This window comes from Ambystoma mexicanum, chromosome 1q (assembly GCF_040938575.1).
Source record: "Ambystoma mexicanum isolate Mex_15411 chromosome 1q, UKY_AmexF1_1, whole genome shotgun sequence".
Taxonomy (NCBI): domain Eukaryota; kingdom Metazoa; phylum Chordata; class Amphibia; order Caudata; family Ambystomatidae; genus Ambystoma; species Ambystoma mexicanum.
This window is the reverse complement of record NC_090922.1, coordinates 1,351,345,792-1,351,367,246: the sequence shown is the minus strand read 5'-3', so window position 1 is coordinate 1,351,367,246 and position 21,455 is coordinate 1,351,345,792. Positions and strand designations below refer to the sequence as shown.

The 21,455-nt window shown below is 47.4% G+C and overlaps 1 protein-coding gene across 1 annotated transcript in view; it reads left to right on the top strand.

Moving 5' to 3' along the window:
* The window catches only part of CDKN2C (cyclin dependent kinase inhibitor 2C), a 29,225-nt gene extending 9,847 nt beyond the window's left edge, over positions 1-19,378 (top strand). Inside the window, exon 2 of the mRNA XM_069642219.1 lies at positions 18,343-19,378. Within this exon, the coding sequence (XP_069498320.1) occupies positions 18,343-18,723 (381 nt within the window). The 3' untranslated portion in view covers positions 18,724-19,378. The remainder of the gene's footprint in view (positions 1-18,342) is intronic.
* The last annotated feature ends 2,077 nt before the right edge of the window (positions 19,379-21,455 follow it).

Sequence of the window (21,455 nt, the reverse complement as noted above, 5' to 3'; positions counted from 1 at the left end):
GTTGAAATGTGCTTGTGCAAATAAGAAAAATACCTGTTTTAAAAGTGTAATGTTGGATAAGGCCCGGTCCTTGCTTAGCAATGTAAAGGGAGTTTTGCTGGGAAACATATATGGGATGTTTTATTTCAACAGGCTTGATTCTGATTCAGAACAAAATAAAATAAAGAAATAAATGCATTGGCTGTACTGGAAAATTAGCCGAACAGGGTTTCTACTATGGCTTAAGGGACAGTTGGGGGCTGACAACAAGAGTGGCCTTCCCCCAACAGGAGCCACAATGGATTTCTGGGACACCTATGTGTTAATTGTGCTCTTTGAAACTCTGAATGGACCCAGAGGCAGCATATCACGCGCTCGTCAGACTTCTGTCTGTGCTCCAGGTTGACACAATAGATTCTGGGACACCTACGTGTTGCTTTTGAAAAACACCTCCCCACAACTTCCTACTAGGGAGCTTCAAAACCAACTCCAGAGCAGCCTTGGAAGTTATGCCCTTATTTGGTAGACAATGTTGGCCACCTAGCTCCAAAGGCTATTTTATCAATACATTTCAAGACTCTTTACCTCCGGAATTGGACAACACAGTAATGCGAAAGTTTCACAATCTAGATGAAACTTTATTGGCTTTAATTTAAGATGTGGTAGCATTCACTGGCATATTGGGGACACAAATTTCTGAGAATTGGATATTCTGAGGAAACTGTATATGATGCCACTTTGAAATTCAATACTCACATGCCTTATGATAATATGTACACATGTAGAAAGTTATAGAATTTTAGCTAAAATAATTTTCATTGAAAATGACGAAAATGTATTAGACGGATGAAACAATGCCCTACAAACTTAAGAATTGGACTGCCATGCTCTGTGTGAAATATGTAATCTGCTTACGTAATTTGCAAAACGGCCCCAACTGTATAAATGTGTGATTTATGTTAAGATTGATTTTTTGGAAAAAAGGACTGTGGGACGGCTTTGTACCTCATAAAACATAACCGTATAAACTGAGTCCCCTCCTGGAGGAGGCGACCAGCATCGGCTGACCTATCCGGTTCATGGGGGTAGGTCTAGCTTAGTTCTGCCCAACAATAAATCCTGTGATGTCACCCGCCTTATATGTGGGAGCTCACAAGGGGACAGACAAACTATCCTCTGAATTTCCAGCGCCTGCGTATTCAGACATTCCAGGTCCACCTTTGCAAGATTCCAGACTCTACTGCCAGGCCAAGGCATAGCTGACCCTATCGCAGTAACACCATTGACCCAGAGACCCCACTAAAAATCCAAATAACAAGGGGGAAAAGCTGTGGTACCTTTTGGGATTATCCTGTGACCAGACCGGCTTTTTGCCCCCTACCTGCATCCCCGCTGTACCCTTGCTATCCAGTGACCAGAATTGCCCAGCTGCTTGCTGTTAGGAGAGCCGCCATCCTGTGACCGGAGCCCTTTGAGTCCAGAACCTGGTTAGCTGTCCCGCATCCCGAAATTCAAGTGCAGATTGTATTTCCCCATCCCATACCAACTCATAGCCTATCCAATCTTGACTCTTTGTCCTAATCTCTAAGTAATCCTATCCATATTCTGTTAAATTGTTTAAGACTGTTAGAATCCTTGTGCTTCCTGTCTTGATTTCCTAGTGTTGGCGCCATCCTTTCATTCACCCCATCTTGTAACTCCTTAGCAATATTTTGATTAAATAAATTAATTCTCCCTAAAGGAAAGAGGCACACTACGTGAAGGGTTACAACTGCAGCGTAACTTTTCTATTCACGGGTGGCGTTCCCCATTTCTAGCCATTAAATCTAGTGTAAGTGTAATTTGTGTTTTTCTTTCCCAAATAATTTTCTCTTTTAACTGCTTTATTTTCCTAAAACTGAGTCTACTTCCACCTTGAAAATCTCATCCAGTTATTCAGCTAGAGTCACTCTTTCACTGCTATATTATCCCTGTGATGTGCATCTACTCCCCAACCTAACAACCGCATTCTGATTATTTATTTCACTCGTTTTTAAAAAATAAAAAAACGTTTTGACATTTAAAACTGAAATAAATATAAAATGCAACTTTTCCACATGTGATTTTGACTGCACTGGGTTCTCACTTTCCATTTGCTTTTGAACTGTATACCCTTTTGTCATACCTTGCCTTGTAGTTGCTAGTGATATGTCATCCCTGATACTGTGATAAAACATATGTACATCCTTATTTAACCACACATATAATTAATTGTCAAATTCCGAGTGTTATTTTATGAAATTGCAAAGGGTTTTTGCCTCTTATTTTGTGAGGGAAGGTCGGATTTTGATTCTGTTTGCTGCTTAATATCTTGCTGCTCCGGTCTTTCCACTCAAAATATGATTCATTGGGGTGTGAGGGAACATTGCAGGGGGAAATATTAACTCGGCTGCTATCTATCTATCCTAATTGAAAAGGGGTCCTATTCATTTGTGCTTTGGATATGTTCTTGTAGACGGTTAACCAAGTGTAGTTCAGTAGTTTTCACTGTAATTATCACCCCATTGGTGATTGCTGCCCAATATAAACATTGTGTGATTTTCTTTGAAATCAAAATAAATAAATATTGTATTACCACCCACCAGCCTGGTTCCTGGTCCATTGTGACTCGGGGTATTTGTAAATGGGAGTGTGAGACGGGTTGGGAACCAGCTCAATTCAAATTTGTTGAAAATAAAGTAAAAGCATTCCTATTGAGCGCTACGACCAAGTCCAAGGCTAAGGCTGAGACCAAGTGTCCTGGTCCGGTGTGTGATGCCCGACTGGAATCCTTCACAAATTGGGGGCTCGGGCCGGGAATTGGGCTTGTTTATTCACTGTGACAACTTAACACAGCAGGCTAACCTTCAAGTTAGTGATACTTTGTGTGGTTGGAACACTGTGTTACGCTGTAGAATGAAGAAATAAATAATTAGAAGAACACTTTCCAAAATGACCATAGTAGAGATTAATATGGCTAGGAAGCACCTTCCGCACAAATTATTTGTCAGGGGAAAATGGCCAGAGCAAGATGAAAAGGTCTGGCTAGAAGAAATGATGCAACAGGTCACCGCCATGGACACGTGGCAGGACGGTGGCCTATTACATCAAGCTTCGAGCGAGTTGTTCATGACTCTGAAAATTAAAGAGGAGCCGATTAAAATTGTCAGAATCACAGCCTACATGTATCTTCATATGGGAGTGATGCAGGAAAAGCATGAAGAAAATACAACTCCTGTGCAAAATCAATCTGACCTCTTAACTAAAATCCAGACTGAACTAAAATTAGCGGAACAAAAATTGCAAAGGAGCCAAGATTCTGAGGCAGAATTTTGGAAATTACATTAAACAACTAAAAGAGGACTTGGCCCTACAATGACAGAATAATTCAGACAATGAGGTCCAATTAAATGGCTCAGGAACGGAGTGTCAGGAAAAGGTTGACTCTCTGGAACAGAGTCAACAGAAACTAAATCAACACCTAAAATATAATAAAGTTTTTTCAGAACAAATAACCGAGTTACAGAAGCAGATTGAGAAAGTGGAAGAGGAAAATAATAAATTAGGTATGAGAGAACTCCACTCTCAATCAGCATTTGATGAAGAGCACCAGAAATGAGGCACCATAACACAACAAAAGGATGGCCTGGCTGAACAAAGGGGCGCTCTATACCAGGAAATGTGCAGTTTAAAAACCAATCTGGAGAGAAGGCAGTCAGACCTCCAAGGACTGACTGGCATAAAAGAAGAATGTGATAAATTAATGGGACATAGGAGACAAATTGAACTGGAGTTAGAGCAGGCCATAGAGGCTCTAAATGTGCAGAAAATGGTGGTTTACCTCCTGCAACAGAAATGTTCTCATTGTTCCCAAACCATATAGGCAGCGCAAAGAGGCCCTCTGTGGGGATAAAGAGGGGCTCCACCAGCGGGTGGCAGCTCAAGAGCGGGTCATAGAGGCTAGTAAAGCCCTGATAGCTGAGAAAAAGGCTCAGATCTTTGCCTGTTATCAAGAGGTAGGAGCTGAGAAGGAGAACCTAGCGAGGTTGGAGAAAAAGGGTGCTAGATTTAATCCAAACTGGAGAGACCCTGAACAAGTAGAGAGGGACAGAGTAACCGCTGATCATAGTATGGTCACCTCTGTACTAAGGGACTCAAGCCCCTGTAATACTGTGAACACTGCTGACTTCATGTCTACTGGTTCACATGAGCCAGAAACCATGAGGCCGCCAGAATTAAATAGGCTGAGCATAATGGAGCTGACAGGTCAGCGCCCCCCAGAAATTGATGGACAGGAGTCCCTGTACAGATACAACAATATTAAGACTGATCTCTCTGACAAGGAAGTCTCCGATGAGGAGAAAGTCAGGGAATTAGATCTGCAGAAATACTACCTCCAAAGGGACCAGTTGTTTCAATTTGCAGAAAAACAGAATGAAATTAGGCCCAAAAAGAGCATTCTGAAGACCTCCACCCAATCAGGGCAGTGGGGGGGATCCTCTGACAACCCTGGAAGCAGGGAGGAGTCAGAAGACTAATCTCCTGGGCGCCACAGGGGAGAAGAAACTAGGCCCCACCATCCTGCGAGCCCCTCCCAAGCTCACAGACTCAGGGAGAGCCTAATAGATCATGAGGGGTCCTCAAACAGTAGTGCCTTTGCGTCTGAGGGCGAGTGGATCCAGATAAAGCTGCAAAAGAAGACAAATAAACTAAAGAGAGTTCTGGTGAAAGACCCCATTAGGCAGATCAAGGCCATCAGGAATCTCCTAACCACGTACCACAAAAACGCAAAATATTCTGTCTAGGAACATATGGAACTCGATGAACAAATGATGGACGCTTTTTGCCTTAAAGACAGTCAGTATTGCATAGAGTATGCTAAATGGATGTTCTCTCTGGAGTACTCCAGCTTCTTTTCTGGACTGGAAGACCAACAGCATTCAAGATGGTCAACCTACAGGGCAGCCATCTTGAAACACTTTTCCGCCCACAGAAACCCCCAAGAGGCTCACAAAGCAGCCTATAATCTGCAATATGGAGACGATCAGGTCCCACAGGAATTTGTGCAGGTGCTAAAACGCGCCTTTGCACAAACCACTTGGAGGGTGTACACGGATAGCAGAGAGTTTATAACTACTTACTTTCATGTGCTCCCAAAATCTATCATGACCCAGCTGGTGGGGGATTTTCATGATAAAAGATCCCCGGACTGGGTAATAGAGCAGGCTACCCACATTTATGAGGTCCAAAAACCTGGAGAAAATAAAAACCAGATAAAAAAAACCAAACCAGCCAACACCCCTCCTGCTGCTAAGGTGGCAGAGGTAAAGGTTTCCCCCATTTTGGACATAGAAATGGGGGGGCCTAAAAATGTACCTACCCAAAATCAGAGGCCAAGAAGGCCTTCTGGCCAATCAGCAACAGGGGGCACTCAGGGAGGTAATCCCACCAATGGGACCCCTAACTCTCCTGATAATGTAAGTCCCAGATACAAGGGTAACCGACCTATCTTGGGGTATGTATGGACTCCCCGAGACCAAGGGGGGTGTTCAACCAGGTAAGTGCCGCCCCAGGAAACTTCCCTCCTAACTTCCCTCGGGGGGGGGCATTAATCACCCAAATACTGGGTTAAGTTTCTTTCCCCAGTATCCACAAAACCCCACCCTGCAGGACAACCTTCCTTTCTTTCCCTGGTTGCAGGAGCCCAGACAACCCAATCCGGGAGAGGGGAGGCCAAGGGTGGATGGTTACCAAAATCCCCAGTACCCAGGGTACTCTGGGAGAAGGGATAGTTACCCTTCCCTTGAACCCCCTAGGTACGAACAAAGACCCCCGTACCAGCCGGAACGGGTGTCCCAGCTGGAGCGGCAGATCCAGAATCTCACACAGGATCTGGGTCGCATGTTGAGGGCTCAGCAGAACCCTCTAGATGAACATGGTGGCTCAGAACCCCTCAAACCCAGGATCTGGCACCCCAGAACAATGAGTGGGACAGAACCCCGATAATTCACCGGTTCCCGAGGAGGAGGCACGGGGGAAAGGCGGGTGTAAAGCCATAGAGTAAGCTTCCTTCCTCACCCGTGAAAAGACCCTGGACACCCCGGAACTGGAACTAAAATCTCTTGTCCCCGAAAATCTGCAACCCAGCGAACAGAGGGTAGGTAGGAGAAATAAAGACCTCCAAAAAGGCCCATTTTGTGGAGGAAGTTAGTGTCCTCCAATTTGAAGGTGAAGAATCCTTAGAGGATTCTGGCAAAAGCATCTTCAGGGACGGGGGAATTCCTACCAAAGAAAAATGGGTCCCAAGAGCTCTGAGTGAAGACTGGGTGGGCGTGGGGACTGATTCAGAATCTCCCATCCCTGAACCCCCGAATGGTCATCCAGAGAATAAAATATTAAAAGAGGATTCCCAAACCAATTCGGGTGACTGCCATCCAGAGTGGCTCGGGGCACAGCCCATGATCAGAGGAAAAAGGGGATTCCCAAACCAATTCGGGTGACTGCCTGGGAGGGGGGAGGGCAGCCCAGAATCAGGAAAAGGGGATTCCCAAACAGCACAAACCAATTCTGGTGACTGTCTCTGAGAAAAGGCGGACAGCACAGAACTCAGGGAGAAAGGGGAGCCAGAAACTCCCAAATATCAGAATGCCAAATTTTGCTTTCAGAGTCTCAAAATCCGACACAGAATTATGTCCAAAATACCCCAGTGTCAGAGTCCAAAAACAAGAAATTAACCACCCAGCTAGCCCAGAATGACCATTACCTTTTCCCATTGGAGGAGAAAGCAGGTAGATTCTACGCCTCCGTCCAAGTGCAGGGGCAATGTGCAATTTTAGCACTGGTGGACACTGGATCCCAAGCCACTCTTCTGTCAAAAAGGGCCTTTGAGCAGCTAAATTCAGGAAGGGGGAGGGACACCAGATCCCTCTCACCCCTCTTCCTGGACAACTCCAAAACTGTGACGGGAATGAAATTCCTGTCGAGGGGACTGCGGATTTAGAAATAAAAATTGGCCGACACAAACAATGCAATGCAAAGGGGGTTTTGCTGGGAAACATATATGGGATGTTTTATTTCAACAGGGTTGCTTCTGATTCAGAACAAAATAAAGAAATAAATGCATGGGCTGTGCTCGAAAATTTGCCAAAAAGGGTTTCTACTATGGCTCAAGGGACAGTTGGGGGCTGACAACAAGAGTGGCCTTCCCCCAACAGGAGCCACAATGGATTTTCGGGGCACCTATGTGTTAATTGTGCCATTTGAAACTATGAATGGACTCAGAGGCAGCATATCACACGCTTGTCAGACTTCTGTCTGTGCTCCAGGTTGACACAATAGATTCTAGGACACCTACATGTGAATTTTGAAAAACACCTCCCCTCAACTTCTACTGGGGAGCTTCAAAGCCAACTCCAGAGCAGCCTTGGAAGTTATGCCCTTATTTGGTAGACAATGCTAGCCATCTGGCTCCAAAGGCTATTTTATTAATTTCTCCAGCATGGGTCTGGGGTGGATTCACATGCTCATAAATATTCCCCGTCGTCAGGCCGGGAAACCTCGGTATAGAAAAAAATCAGTATCAGTTTCTTTTCTGATCTCTCTTTCTTAGTAGTAACCAATCACTGGTCTCTGGGTCATACTGCCCCCAGCCAATGACTGCCCTCTCCCTAAGCCCCGCCTCTGGCAGCCGTCCTCAGATTTTTACCGCATGTTCAAGTGTTGGGATTCCTCGTGCTGTAGCTCTCAAGCTTTTGCTGCGTTTTCGCGCTTTTTCAGGAGATTTTTCTCATTTTTCGGTTAAATAGAGCCTCAAGCTCCATCGTTTCTACATCCGATCAACGGGGATCCGTTTCGAAGTTTTCTACGCCCCTCAAGGGTGAAGATTTCGTCGAGTTACGCTTTTGGAGGATTCCAGAAGTTCCAAGGCCTACCCCGGACATGGCCCAGGAGAAAGGAAGCTCGACGCCCGGGAAGCTGTTCAGGACCTGCTCTGGATGCCAGCTTCAGAATGTTTTCAAGGAGGACGAGCATTCGTTATGCCTCTACTGTCTCCATGAGGACAAGACGCACACGGAGAAGGACTGTGCGTTTTGTGGGAACATGTCGGAGCGGGCCATGAAGGATCGCCACCTCCGTCTCGCCAACTGGCTGGAAGGGAAGAGCCCGTCGGGCGAGAAGAAGTAAAAGAAGTCCGAGCGGTCTTCTAAGTCCTGTGAGGGTGCCCCGGCGACGGGGGCCCACCAAAAGGCCAAGCACCGCGAGTCCGCGGGCCCCCGGTAGCGCCTAACGGTTGGGCTGCTTGGCTGCCAGGCAGGGCGCATCCTCCCCGGCGCCATCAACCACGAGTCAACGCTCTGGCTCGGGTAAGAGGAAGTCGAGAATCCGGCGAAGCTTCTGGAGAGGCCCCGGTCGATCTCGAAGATTCCGGCAGAGGGGGAGCGAGGCTCGGACCCTCCCCCCAAGGTGAAGGCCCCAGGCGTACAGAAGATGACAATGGCCTTAATTCACCCTGCTAAGACCTCGATTGAGGATGTTGCAGCGGCCCTGGCTCAGCCTGTGGAGGCTACACCAGTGGAGACGACCTCAGGACCCAGAGTCTCCCTGCCACCGCGGAGGGAGTCGTCTTTCAGGCCCATTGAGAAGACCCCCACAAAGTCCTCGTTGGAAAAGGTGGGGGAGGGGGGCAGGTGGCCATCGTGGATACAGACACGACCTCTGACGAAGAGCTCATCGAAGTCGTGGAAGAGGCCCAGCCCATCGGGAGGGATCCCGACGAAGGCGACGACGAGAGCGACGGTGCTGCCGACGAGGTTCCTCAAGAGCCCTCGCGGCCGTCGTTTCCGGCGCCGCAGGACACTTCGGCAGCCATTTTGTCAGCGATTCAGTCCTTATGCTCGGAGATAAGGACAAGGTTGCCCCTCCCCCTGACGGAGGTACCTGAGCCAGACCCGACGGGGGAACCGGAGCCGGGACCTTCACAAAGTCCACCGCCTAAGAGGAGGAGAACGCATCCTATGCCACCTCTGCAGCCTGCTCTGCCCTCCCCCCGGTCTACTACCCACCGGGATGATACCGGCAAGTACACGGCTACGGCAGGTACAGATGACGACGGAGGCGACGACGGGACGTGTCCCCCGTCGCCCCCTGCTCGGGCGTCCCCGCCCGACGAGATTGGATCCTTTCATGCCATGATTTCCAGGGCATCCCAGCTCTTCCAGCTCTGCCCAGAAGAGAAGAAGAAGGAAGGGTTCCTTTACCAACGGCACAAGGCTAAAAGGAAGACGGTTCTCGCCGTACCACTTCTTGATGACATCTGGGATGAGGGGCTCGCCCTCCTCAAGAACCCTGCCACGGCGCTGGCAAAGAGGGACCGGTACGAGAAGAAGTACTGGGTCCCCGACGCTGCCCCCTTGTGCCTTCGGGAGCAACCTACCCCAGATTCGGTCGTCTCGGCGGCGGCAAAGAAGAAAGCTGGGGGGGCATCGGCCCCGACATCAACTTCACCGCCGGACGGCGAGGGCAGGAAGCTGGACAGGATGGGACGACGGGTCATCTCATCCGCAGCGACGACTATCAAGGCGGCCAACGCCCTGGTTATCGTAGCCCGCTACGACAGGGAGTTGTGGTTCAAAATCGCCCCTCTGTTGGACTTCCTTCTGGACGCCAAAAGGGCTGAGGCCCTTGAAATCCTACAGGAAGGTGAGATTGCTTCGGACCACGCCATCACGGTGGCAACGGACATCGCCGACACTGGTTTCCGTCAGTTGGGCAACAGTGTTTGCCTGAGACGACGAGGATGGCTCAAGGCGACGGATTTCCGCCAGGACGTGCAAACCAAGGTTTTGGACATGCCCTTCGACGGGAACAACCTGTTTGAGAAGGCGGTTGATGAGGACCTTCAGGCCATCAAGACAGACATGGAGACTGTCCGGGCACTGGAAGTGCTCCAACAACGATGGCCGTCCTTTCGGAGCTCCGGAGGCAGACAAGGTGCCTCCAAGTGATCCGGCAGTGGCTCCTCCACGTGCCGCCAAGCGGCAAGATCTTCGTCCCAGGAAGCCTACAGGGGACGCGGCAAGTCAGGTGGTGCCCGTCGTCGTCGACAGGGAGGTCAGGGAGGCAAGGCGGCCTCCAAACAAGATTGAACCGACCGTGGGGTCGGGCCCCCGCCGAAGCACCCCGGTGGGAGGCCGGCTGGCGAGGTTCATCAGCGTGTGGGAGTCCAACTCCACCGACCGTTGGGTGCTGGACGCGCTGGCCCAAGGGCACACCCTCGAGTTTCAGAAGACATGCCCTTGCGTTCCACCCGTGGCCAGGAAGGAAAATCACGTCCCTCAACTATTGTTGGAAGTAAGGGCGATGCTCAAGAAGGGTGCCATCGAGTTCGTCCCAAAGAGGCTTCGGGAGTCCGGAGTTTACTCAAGGTACTTCCTCGTAAAAAAGAAGACAGGAGGATGGCGCCCCATCATGGAACTGCGACGACTGAACAAGTACATCAAGGCACAGAAGTTCCGGATGGTCACCCTCCAGCACGTGCTGGGACAGCTGGAGGAGGGCGATTTCTTGTCGTCGTTGGACTTGGAGGATGCGTACTTCCACATCCCCATTCTAAAAAGACACCGAAAGTTCCCCAGGTTCGTGGTCCAAGGGCGGCACTACCAGTTCAAGGCCCTCCCATTCGGATTGAAGTCGGCACATAGGGTGTTCACCAAGTGCCTCGCACCGGTGGCGGCGCGGCTGTGCCTACAGGGGATTCACGTCTACCCCTACCTGGACGACTGGCTCATCCGGGCAAGGACAAGGGAGCTCGCCGTGGAGCACACTGCGAAGACCGTCCAGCTGCTCACGGACCTGGGATTCTCCATCAACTTTCCAAAATCCCACCTGGTTCTGTCGCAAGTCGCCCTGTTTCTGGGAGCCAAGCTCGACACAGTGGCGCGGCTGGCCTCGCCGTTGGAGGAAAGGACCAGGACCATTCTGGGCAAGGTGCAGCGTCTGCTGGCCACGGACATGGCCAGGGTAAGATCTATCAAGTCCCTCCTCGGGATGATGTCCTCCTGCATTTATCTGGTGCGCCTTTGCAGGCTTCGGATGCACCCCTTACAAAAGTTCCTCGACGCCCGCTGGGTCCAGTCGACAGGCAGCTTCGAGGACAGGAACCCTCTCAACGAGACGTTCCGTCAGGCGATCCGGTGGTGGGGTACCCGCTTTCATCTGTCGGCGGGCACGGACTTTCAGACCCCAGCTCACTAGGTGACGGTGACGACGGATGCCTCCCTGGAAGGTTAGGGAGCGCACTCCGGAGATCTTCACGCGAGAGGCCTTTGGCTCCCGGAGGAGAAGTCACTCCACATCAACATCTTGGAGCTCCGCGCAGTGTTCTGGGCCCTCAGGTCTTTTCTTCCATCCCTCAAGGGCAAGGTGGTGAGGATCTTTACCGACAACACCACCACTATGTTCTACATCCGGAAGCAGGGTGGAACCAGATCCCCTGCCCTATCCAAGGAAGCCCAGGATCTGTGGCATTGGGCCGTCGCCCAAGGGATGTTTCTGGTGCCTCTTCATCTGGCAGGAATAAAAAACACGATCGCTGACTCACTCAGCAGAGAGCTGCGCTCGTGCTACGAGTGGGAACTGCGCCAGGATCAAGTGGATCGACTCTTCCGACGATGGGGCGAGCCCCAAATCGATCTCTTCGCGACGGCGACTAATTCCAAGTGCCGGAGGTTCGCCAGCAGGTTCCCCCAGCCGAGGAGCATGGGCGATGCTTTCTCATTCCCCTGGGACGGCCTATTTCTTTATGCGTTCCCTCCGCTGCCGTTGCTGCTCCGGCTCATCAACCAGCTCAAGAGGTCCCGGTGCAGGATGATCCTCGTTGCACCGGCGTGGCCGAGACAGATCTGGTTCCCGGACCTTCTGGACTTGTCAACGTCCACACCAGTCAAGCTGCCGACGGACGCAGATCTTCTCTCCAGAGAAGTAGGCGCCATTCTTCACCACAACCCGGAGTCGCTGAACCTGCAGACCTGGCTCCTGCAGCACTAGAGTTTGGAGGGTACGACATCCCGGCCGACTGCAAAGAGGTTCTTGCAAAGGCCAGGGCGTCCTCAACTCTCAAGTGCTACGGACATAAATGGAAGAGGTTCTCTGTCTGGTGCCATGCATAGAAGATTAACCCTCTGCGGATTATGGCCCCTCAAGTATTGCCGTACCTACTGTCATTGGCCAAGGCTGGACTAGCTCACGCGTCCTTCAAGATACATCTGGCCGCCATCTCACGATACACCAGAACTACGGGACGGGCGACTGGTGAAGGAATTTATGAAAGGATTGTTCCGATCATTCCCGCCGGTGAAAGCCCCTGCCCCGACGTGGGAGCTCAATGTGGTGCTGACCAGGCTCATGGGGGCCCCATTTGAGCCTATGCATTCGGCACCGTTGAAGTTTCTGTCGTGGAAGACAGCGTTTCTCGGCCATCACCTCCGAACGACGAGTGGGAGAGATCCAGGCCCTATCTTGCAAGCCGCCATACTTGGCGTTTCACGACACGAGGGTGGTGCTGAGGACACACCCCTCCTTCATGCCCAAGGTGCCATCGGACTTCCACCTCAACGAACCCTTGGTGTTGCCAGTTTTCTTCCCATCTCCTTCGTCGCCGGCTGAAAGGACTCTGCACTCGCTGGACTTAGCTAGAGCGCTGAAGTTCTACGTGGACCGCACAAAGAGTTTTCGGAAGACATCACAGCTGTTTGTGAACTTTGGGACTGTGAATCAAGGGAAGGCTCTCTCGAAGACTTCCATTTCCAGATGGCTCTCCGGCTGCATCATGCACTGTCACCGGTTGGCAAACCGACCGCTGCCCGGCTGTCCAAGTGCCCATTCGACCAGAGCGATCGCTGCTACCACGGCGTTCCTGTCTGGTGTGCCCCTGCTGGACATCTGCAGGGCTGCGACGTGGAGGTTGACGCACACCTTCACAAGATTCTACTGCGTCGATCGGGGCTCCAGGGAGGAGTCCAGGGTCGGCCAAGCAGTGCTGCGCAACCTGTTCGCTTAAGGTGAGCCTGGTGAGGAGGTAAGAGATGCTTAATGTTGAGTTGTTATATTGCTTAATGTTGAGCCTGTTGCCACCTCCCGTGGTTGTGCATGTGTGTACTGCTATGTATTCTCTTATCCATGAGCATGTGAATCCATACCAGACCCCATGCTGGAGAAGGAACAAGTTACTTACCTGTAACTGTTGTTCTCCAGCATGGGTCTGGCATGGATTCACATGCGAACCCTCCCGCCTACCCCTCTGCGGCTCTTCACTTGGTCATACTGCCACTTTACGTGCTACCAAATCTGAGGATGGCTGCCAGAGGCGGGGCTTAGGGAGAGGGCGGTCATTGGCTGGGGGCAGTATGACCCAGAGACCAGTGATTAGTTACTACTAAGAAAGACAGATCAGAAACGAAACTGATACTGATTTTTTTCTATACCGAGGATTCCCGGCCTGACGATGGGGAATATTCATGAGCATGTGAATCTATGCCAGACCCATGCTGGAGAACAACAGTTATAGGTAAGTAAGTTGTTTCATATTTCAAGACTCTTTATCTCCGAAATTGGACAACACAGTAATGCGAAGGTTTCACAATCTAGATGCAACTTTGTTGGCTTTAATTTAAGATGTGGTAGCATTCACTGGCATATTGGGGACAGAAATGGCAGAGAATTGGATATTCTGAGGAAAGTGTATATGATGCCACTTTGAAATTCAATACTCACATGCCTTATGATAATATGTACACATGTATAAAGGTAAATAATTTTAGCTAAAATAATTTTCATTGAAAATTACAAAAAAATTATTAGATGGACGAAACAAAGTCCTACAAACTTGAGAATTGGACTGCCATGCTCTGTGTGAAATATGTAATTTGCAAAAAGGCCCCAACTGTATAAATGTGTGATTTATGTTAAGATTGATTTTTGGAAAAAAAGGACTGTGGGATGGCTTTGTACATGGAGGAGGCGACCAGCATAGGCTGACCTATCTGGTTCTTGGGGGTAGGTCTAGCTTAGTTCTGCCAAACAATAAATTGTGTGATGTCACCCGCCTTATAAATCAGGGGTGGGAGCTCACAAAGGGACAGACACCCTCGCTCCTGAATTTCCAGCGCCTGTGTATCCAGACATTCCAGATCCACCTTTGCAAGATTCCAGACTCTACTGCCAGGCCAAAGCATAGGTGACCCTATCCCAGCAAGGCCATTGAACCAGAGACCCCACTAAAAATCCAAATAACTAGGGGGGGAAAGCTGTGGTACCTTTTGGGAGTATCCTGTGACCAGACTGGCTATTTGCCCACTACCTGCATGCCCGCTGTACCCTTGCCATCCAGTGACCAGACTTGCCTAGCTGTTTGCTGTTAGAAGAGCTGCCATCCTGTGACCAGAGCCCTTTGAGTCCAGGACCCGGTTGGCTGTCCCAAACTCAAGTGCGGATTGTGAGTATTTCCCCATCCCATAGCAACACATAGCCTATCCCATCTAGACTCTTTGTCCTACTCTCTAAGTAATCCTATCCATATTCTGGTAACTTGTTTAAGACTGTTAGAATTCTTTGTGCATCCTGTCTTGACTTCCTATTGTATTACCACCCACCAGCCTGGTTCATGTTCCATTGTGCCCGGGGTATTTGTAAAAGGGGGTGTGAGACAGGTTGGGTACCAGCTCAATTCGAATTCGTTGAAAATAAAGTAAAAGCATTCCTATTGAGCACTACATCGTAGGCTAAGACCAAGTGTCCTGGTCCGGTGTGTGACGCCCGATTGGAATCCTTCACACTAGGTAGCCACGACCTATGGCTTTGGCCACTGTACATGTCTTTCGGGCCCACTAGCCAGGGCCTTCAGCCCTGGCCAGTGAGCACTGTCTTTGTCTTGTCCACTGCATCTTTTAAAGCACTACCTTTCCTTCCCACTCACTATCCATGGCCTTCCCCGATGACCACTTGCCCCAGACTACGGCCATGGCCCCTTTACATGTTGCCCCAATAGCTTTCTTTCAGTCCCACTAGCCATGGTCTTTGGCCAATCTACATATTGTTCCAATAGATTTCCTAAACTGGCCCTTCGGCCATGCCTTTTTGCTGTGATCCCTTGACATGTTGTCCAATAGGTTTCATTGGGCCCACTACCCATGGCCTTCGGCCATGTCCACTTTCTATATTCCACCATTCCGTACCTTAAAGTAACTTTGTAGCCATAATGTTCGGCCACATACTTTACCCCCACCTCACTGTAGATGCAACATTCCCATTTCTTTTGTTGGTATTCTCATTTTTTAACTCTTTTTTAAAAAAAATGTTTCCCATAACTGCAGTTAGTATAACCTCAATACTAGTAATATACTAAAAATAACCCTGGTTAATCGTTTGACGCACTTTCATTCCTGATCCCGTTTTCTACTATAACCCCGGTTATGTGAAAATAATCCTGGTTATGCAAAAACATTGAAGCTCTGAACTTGGTCCCCACCCGCCCCCACTACCCGATTTCACATGGTGTCCTCTTTCTCCCTCCCCATGTCTAGCCTGATAACATTTCATCCCTTTTCCTCCTCCAAATGCCATTTTTTACGCTTTTCATTTTCGGCTGACCCTGTAATACCTGTTATAACCACGGTTATCTCTCATGTTGAGCAAAGAAAATGGCAGCTTTTTAATCTCTACAAGGCCTTGCTGATGCATTGTGGAACACATATATAGCTATGATCTTGAGAGAATGGGGCACTCCCTTCTCTGTCAAATATTTGAACAAAAACTGTTTGGAATAATCCCAGACCTCTCTCGGAAATCGAGTCAACGCTTCATTCCCAAGTTGTTTCATACCCACTCCAATTCCATCTAGCGGTTTTTGTTGTGTGCTCTGCAGAAATGTGGACCTTTTTTTATGGGGAAATTAATGGGAGTAGGCCGAAAACCAATTTTTTTTTTTGCTTTCTTAATAATCTTTCCCAAAATGTCTAGTCTGGAGTGGCCGTGACAAATGTTTGCAAAATATCAGCCGTATCCGTCATGCAAATCAAAAGTTATTAGCAACTCAATTTTCGGCTTTCCTGTGGAACTTGATACTCAACTTGACTATAGTGCAGAAACTGCTGCACTATAATGTATAGTTATATTGCTTTTTAATCCTTCTTTACGGATTTTATCACTTGAGAAGCAAAGATCTTTTTTTAACAAACAAAATACATACCATAAAAACTTCGTGGCCTTCGGGCCTTGGGGTTTATTATCATGTCACTAAAGCCCCTTGGGGGGATTGCAGGGCTATCATCCGTTTCTACCAAACAAATCAAACCAGCCTGTTTTATGTGTGATAACAGTTTTTTGGTTAGGTTCTCTTTAGGCCATTAGTGACTTTTAGCACAGTCTAAAAGTAAACATTACACAAAAATATAAATGTGCATAAACACGGACACACACCTATGTATCCATAATATTTGGCTGTAATTGACAGGATTTGTGTCATTTCCATGTATTACAGCCCTTAACCAATAGGAAGCTTAACGAAATATGTATATGCAATATTGATTTGGATAAATGTCACCAGGCAGTCCTATGACATTTGCTGATGATTTGGCTTCTGATCATTTGGTTTATTCTTATGTCCTCACTAGCCTAGAGGAATATAATACACACAATAAAGTCAAAATTGTCTTAACCCCTAATTAGAAGTCAGGCGCCCCAGTGTAGTTGGTATCATGTTGAGGCCGATGCAAGGAGTTATGGATGTATTTGGGTAAAATATGTTCTTTGAGGAAGCATAAAAAATGCTGTTGTGAAGGGTGGTTTGGAAGCTAACAAAGGCAGTGCATCAAGTGGTGATATGCAAACTTTTTATACTGCCCCCCCCCCCCAGTTAAGTAAGCATATTGTTTCCATACCCCCCTCCCCCGCCTACATAGAAGCTAGAACTGATTATATTTCCTATTAAAAGCAGTCATCATAATCCCTTTTTTAATGAGCCTTGTGCCTGCCCGTATCGCGGACATCCCTCAGGCCCCCAGAGGGGCCTGCCCTACAGTTTGAAGACCACTGATTCTTGAAACTTATACCACAGGTGAATGGTTGAATGAATGTGGTCGCTATATTTACCTTTTGCTGACACTCAATTGAATCCTTTCGAGGATATTGTTTTATTACACAAGGGATACATATGTATTATGGTATAATAATGTCTTCTTGCTTTAACAAACAACTGCTTTCATTGCACTCCAACAGTCTCTGTCAAGGTCACATTCGTAAGCACTCAGAATCGACCCACGATCGAAAAACGCTCCAAGATAGTTAAGCATATTTGATTGCTATTGGATTTCATCGTTAACTGAGCAAGAGCTAAAAGTCCAAGCGAGTGTTTCGTGACATTCCCCCTGCGCTTTGTCAAGTCCGATTGTCTTGTGAGACGTATCTGATTCAAATAAACAATTCTCACACCCATACTTACAAGCACTAACCAATGTGCTCTCTTATTTATAGTTTTTGGTAGATGTATTCTTCAAGCTCGAGCATATTGGGCCTGATGCATAAAAAACATTTTTCAATAGTTACATCCCATTGCAAAACACGTTGGGAATCAGGCCCATGGCGTCCTAATATTTACTAAATGTCAAGGACTGCTGGCGCTGACAACACCTCTGTGTATAGCTACAATTCGTACAAAAATTGAAGTGTAGTCACGTACACTAGAAACACCGCACTTTGGGGCACCTGTGAATCAGATACTCCGTAATAAACTTGATAGCTCAATATATCTGTTGCTCAGCTCTTTTGACCACAGAATAGAACTATGATATCTGAAAAAGTACACCATGGTAACATAGCATGTTCCCACAGACCTGCGATGGCGTTTTGACCACAACACATGCTAACACGTATATGGATATATCAATTCCCATCATTGATGAGCAGCAGTGGCTTCAAGCAGACAGCATAACAAAAGCTATGTAGTGGCAGGATGAAAGCTAATATTCTGCATCTAAATGCACTATAAAATGTCCACCCCAAGTCAAAATCGTGTTGTTCGTGTTCAAACACAGGGCCCATTCATGGATTTCAACAGCATTTCCTAGGATCTTGGGGTCATTTTGAAACCTATTAACCTGAACACAAACCATGTGCTTTATGCAAATTTGTAATCACTGTATGAATATATGTACGTTCCAATTTATTTAGGTTTGCTTTGTCTTTATTGTGATATCTCGTAGTGACACCATTATTTATGGGTGTTTCATCAGCTTGACAGACAGATGGGCATTTGGAGTAAAAATCATTAAATGTCTACTTTTCCCCCCTTAGGTCATGAAGCTAGGAAACCCCGAAATTGCTCAAATCTTGTTGGATAATGGCGCAGATCCGAATTTGAAGGATCCAACAGGTTTTGCTGTCCTTCACGATGCGGCCAGAGAGGGCTTCCTGGACACGATCCGGACTCTGGTGGTCTTCCGAGCCGAAGTGAATATCGAGGATGAAGAAGGGAATCTGCCCCTGCACTTGGCTGCCACCGAGGGCCACCTTGGGGTGGTGAAATTCCTTCTTGGGAACACAGACTGCAGGGTGTCCCACCGGAACAAGCATGGGCGCACAGCCTATGACTTGGCCAAAGTGCACAAGCGTGAAGAAATTGTGAAATGGATGGATGAAAACCCTGACATTGAGCATGGTGCAAAGCACGGATAAGTTCTCCAGCAGGACATTTCTGCATCACTTAAGAAGGAAGCAGCCATGCTTTCAGCTCAGCATTTTGAGTCCTTTAATTTCATAGCATTCACACTGCAGCTTATGCAACCATAAATCGCCAGCCTTTGCCCTTCCCCCACCCCCTCCCTCATAATCACTTCTACCAGAATAGCAATATCGATACTCCTGTGGCGCAAGCTTATCTTGTTTTGTGCTTTGCGAAGTGAGGTATTGCTTTGTTATCCCAACCACGGGCGCGTAGAACAATACTGTGATATGTCTCCCTCAGTCGTGTAAGTTAGCATTCCTGCAACACTAACAGGAGCTGTACACACAGGCTATTTCACTACATAGAATCCACAGCTCTCAAGGTTGCATTTGCTCACTTCCACCACACTGTGCCAAGGAAGTAAAAAGAGGGAGAACTGTTTAAAATACATTGTATATAAGAGACGTGTTAGTGTTCCATAAGGTCAAGTTTGATTTTTATTGTACAGTGAATTGTGTAAATATTCTTGTCTCATTATTCTCACCGCAACAGAAAGTATTTTACAGAAATGGAGCAAAGCAAACTTGGAAAAGTAACCTAACCGATTCACTGCAGCATTCAAATGCGATTCAACATTAGCAATAAAATGTCTGTCATATACAAAAACTCGAGCCGTGTACTACTTACATTAAAACGTGCATGTGTGACTGTAATTATAATTATTGTGAAATTGGTCTTTAACGTTTTACTACGGAGACGAGCTGCACAGAAGAAAGGCTTCTCCCTGCACCCACCCTCCAAACCTGAGCAGCTTGCAGGCAATTTGGCGACTATGCTGTTTCTCCAAGAGCCAACGAGGCGAAAAGACACGAATTCGGTCAGAAACGTGCTGTTACTAATACGGGGCACGTTTAGTACCGGTGATAGGGCGCAGTCATTCCATCAGTTTAAATAAAATTTAAAAAATCCACAAGGTTGCAAAGACATCTCCTGCACTCTCCCCCACATATCATATGTAAACCATTTGGGGCTATACTTCTGCAACTATTTTGACATAATACGACAGATGGCAACGATTTTTTTTAAGTAGCCATATATTTGTGATGATGTGAAAACAACCGTTTAATCTGAGCTTTTAATGTAGAAATGTCATTAAATGTAATGCACATCCCGCTACACAACACACCTTACACGCTGCCAGTTATGGTATGTGTGTAACATAAACGTGGTGTTCACTTGATCTTCCTCAGAAATGTTGGTTAAAAAATGTAGTTGGGAGTTTGTTCATTAGGACTCGTCGGTGAAATTTCAGTACTGTTGGCAATTATTTGGAATCACGATAATTTTTCAAGCAGCATTACAGCTAATAGCTAGCGCCCCCGTTTTCTCCATGTCCGTGCCCACTGTCATTACGCAAAAAACGTCCTAGAAAATGCACATTTCATTTTTATGATGAATGTGGTGACTGGCAGTACTGTGCACAGCAAACTCGCCGTTCATTGGGACTCTGCGAATATTTTGGGCCTGCCTCGTCGGCGCACTAGGTAATGGCTCAAACTTCTGTGAACGCGCATTGAAAGAGAAAACGACAGAGTGCGCAGACCAGATTTCGCCCAAAGAAATGCCTGGATGTTGACGAATTGCAGGCACACGGCGTGTGACCCACAAATCATGCGCACGGCACTGGCTAGGCGGCTCCTCGTGTCTCATAAGAACGTTACCGATGAACGTTATCTTTTGCAAGAGCGGGTATATTAAGGTTTCTCCAGGAATCGATAAGCCCGTCATACCAGTGTCTACAGCTGGCTTTGGCAATGCACTTATCGAAAGAAACATAATTCTATCCAGAAAGGGGTGGCTGTATATTAGCAATATACCACTAAACGTTTCGCGGGCTTTGCCTTTCCACTCCATTCCTGCTTTCGCCTCTCTTCTACAATAAAAATGTCAAGCGGTGACCTTGTACCTCACTCCTGCCAACGGTCATCCTTGAAATATTGCTTTTTTAAGTTGCAGCCCCAGGTTTGAAATGCAGTTGCAGAATATATTTAGAGAAACGATGACACCTTAAATGGATACTCCTACCCAGTCTCTCCCTTTGACCTGGAATCCTGCGAAAATTACAATTGGTGTAGTCATATTACAAATTGGGGTATAGCTACTTTTGTTTTATTAGAGAAGGTTAATATTTAATTAGTGTTGTGTTTTGGGTGTATAGGCTGTCAGCTTTCCACGATGAATGGTAATGAAAACACGAATGTGGTATACCGTCTGTTTACATAGAGGGAACAGGCCTGCTTTGAGTTCACGTGAAAATAACAGGACAGCACTCAAAATTATACAAATGCATTTTTGTGTACCCAACACTGAAGAATTGGTAAACAGTCAGCAACGGGGCATCTATCAAATAAATATCAATATTTGCAATTGTATTTTAGCATTTTTATTTGGAACTTATAAAGCTGTATAAAGATGATTCTCGAGAGAGGAACGGTTAAAATATATATATACATATGTGTGTGTGTGTGTGTTTTAAAGACAAAACTACCCTATACAAACGAGAGCATCTCATGACCTCAGATACACTCTTGGTAGTTAAGCGAAGACCTCATCTGTCTGCATTATAAACTGAAATATGTTATAAATACAGTGTACACCACGGTGCCCGGCCACATATCGCAATGAGTATTTGTAGGTCCACTGAGATAGGCGAGGGAAATGTGATACCACCCATCACTAGAGC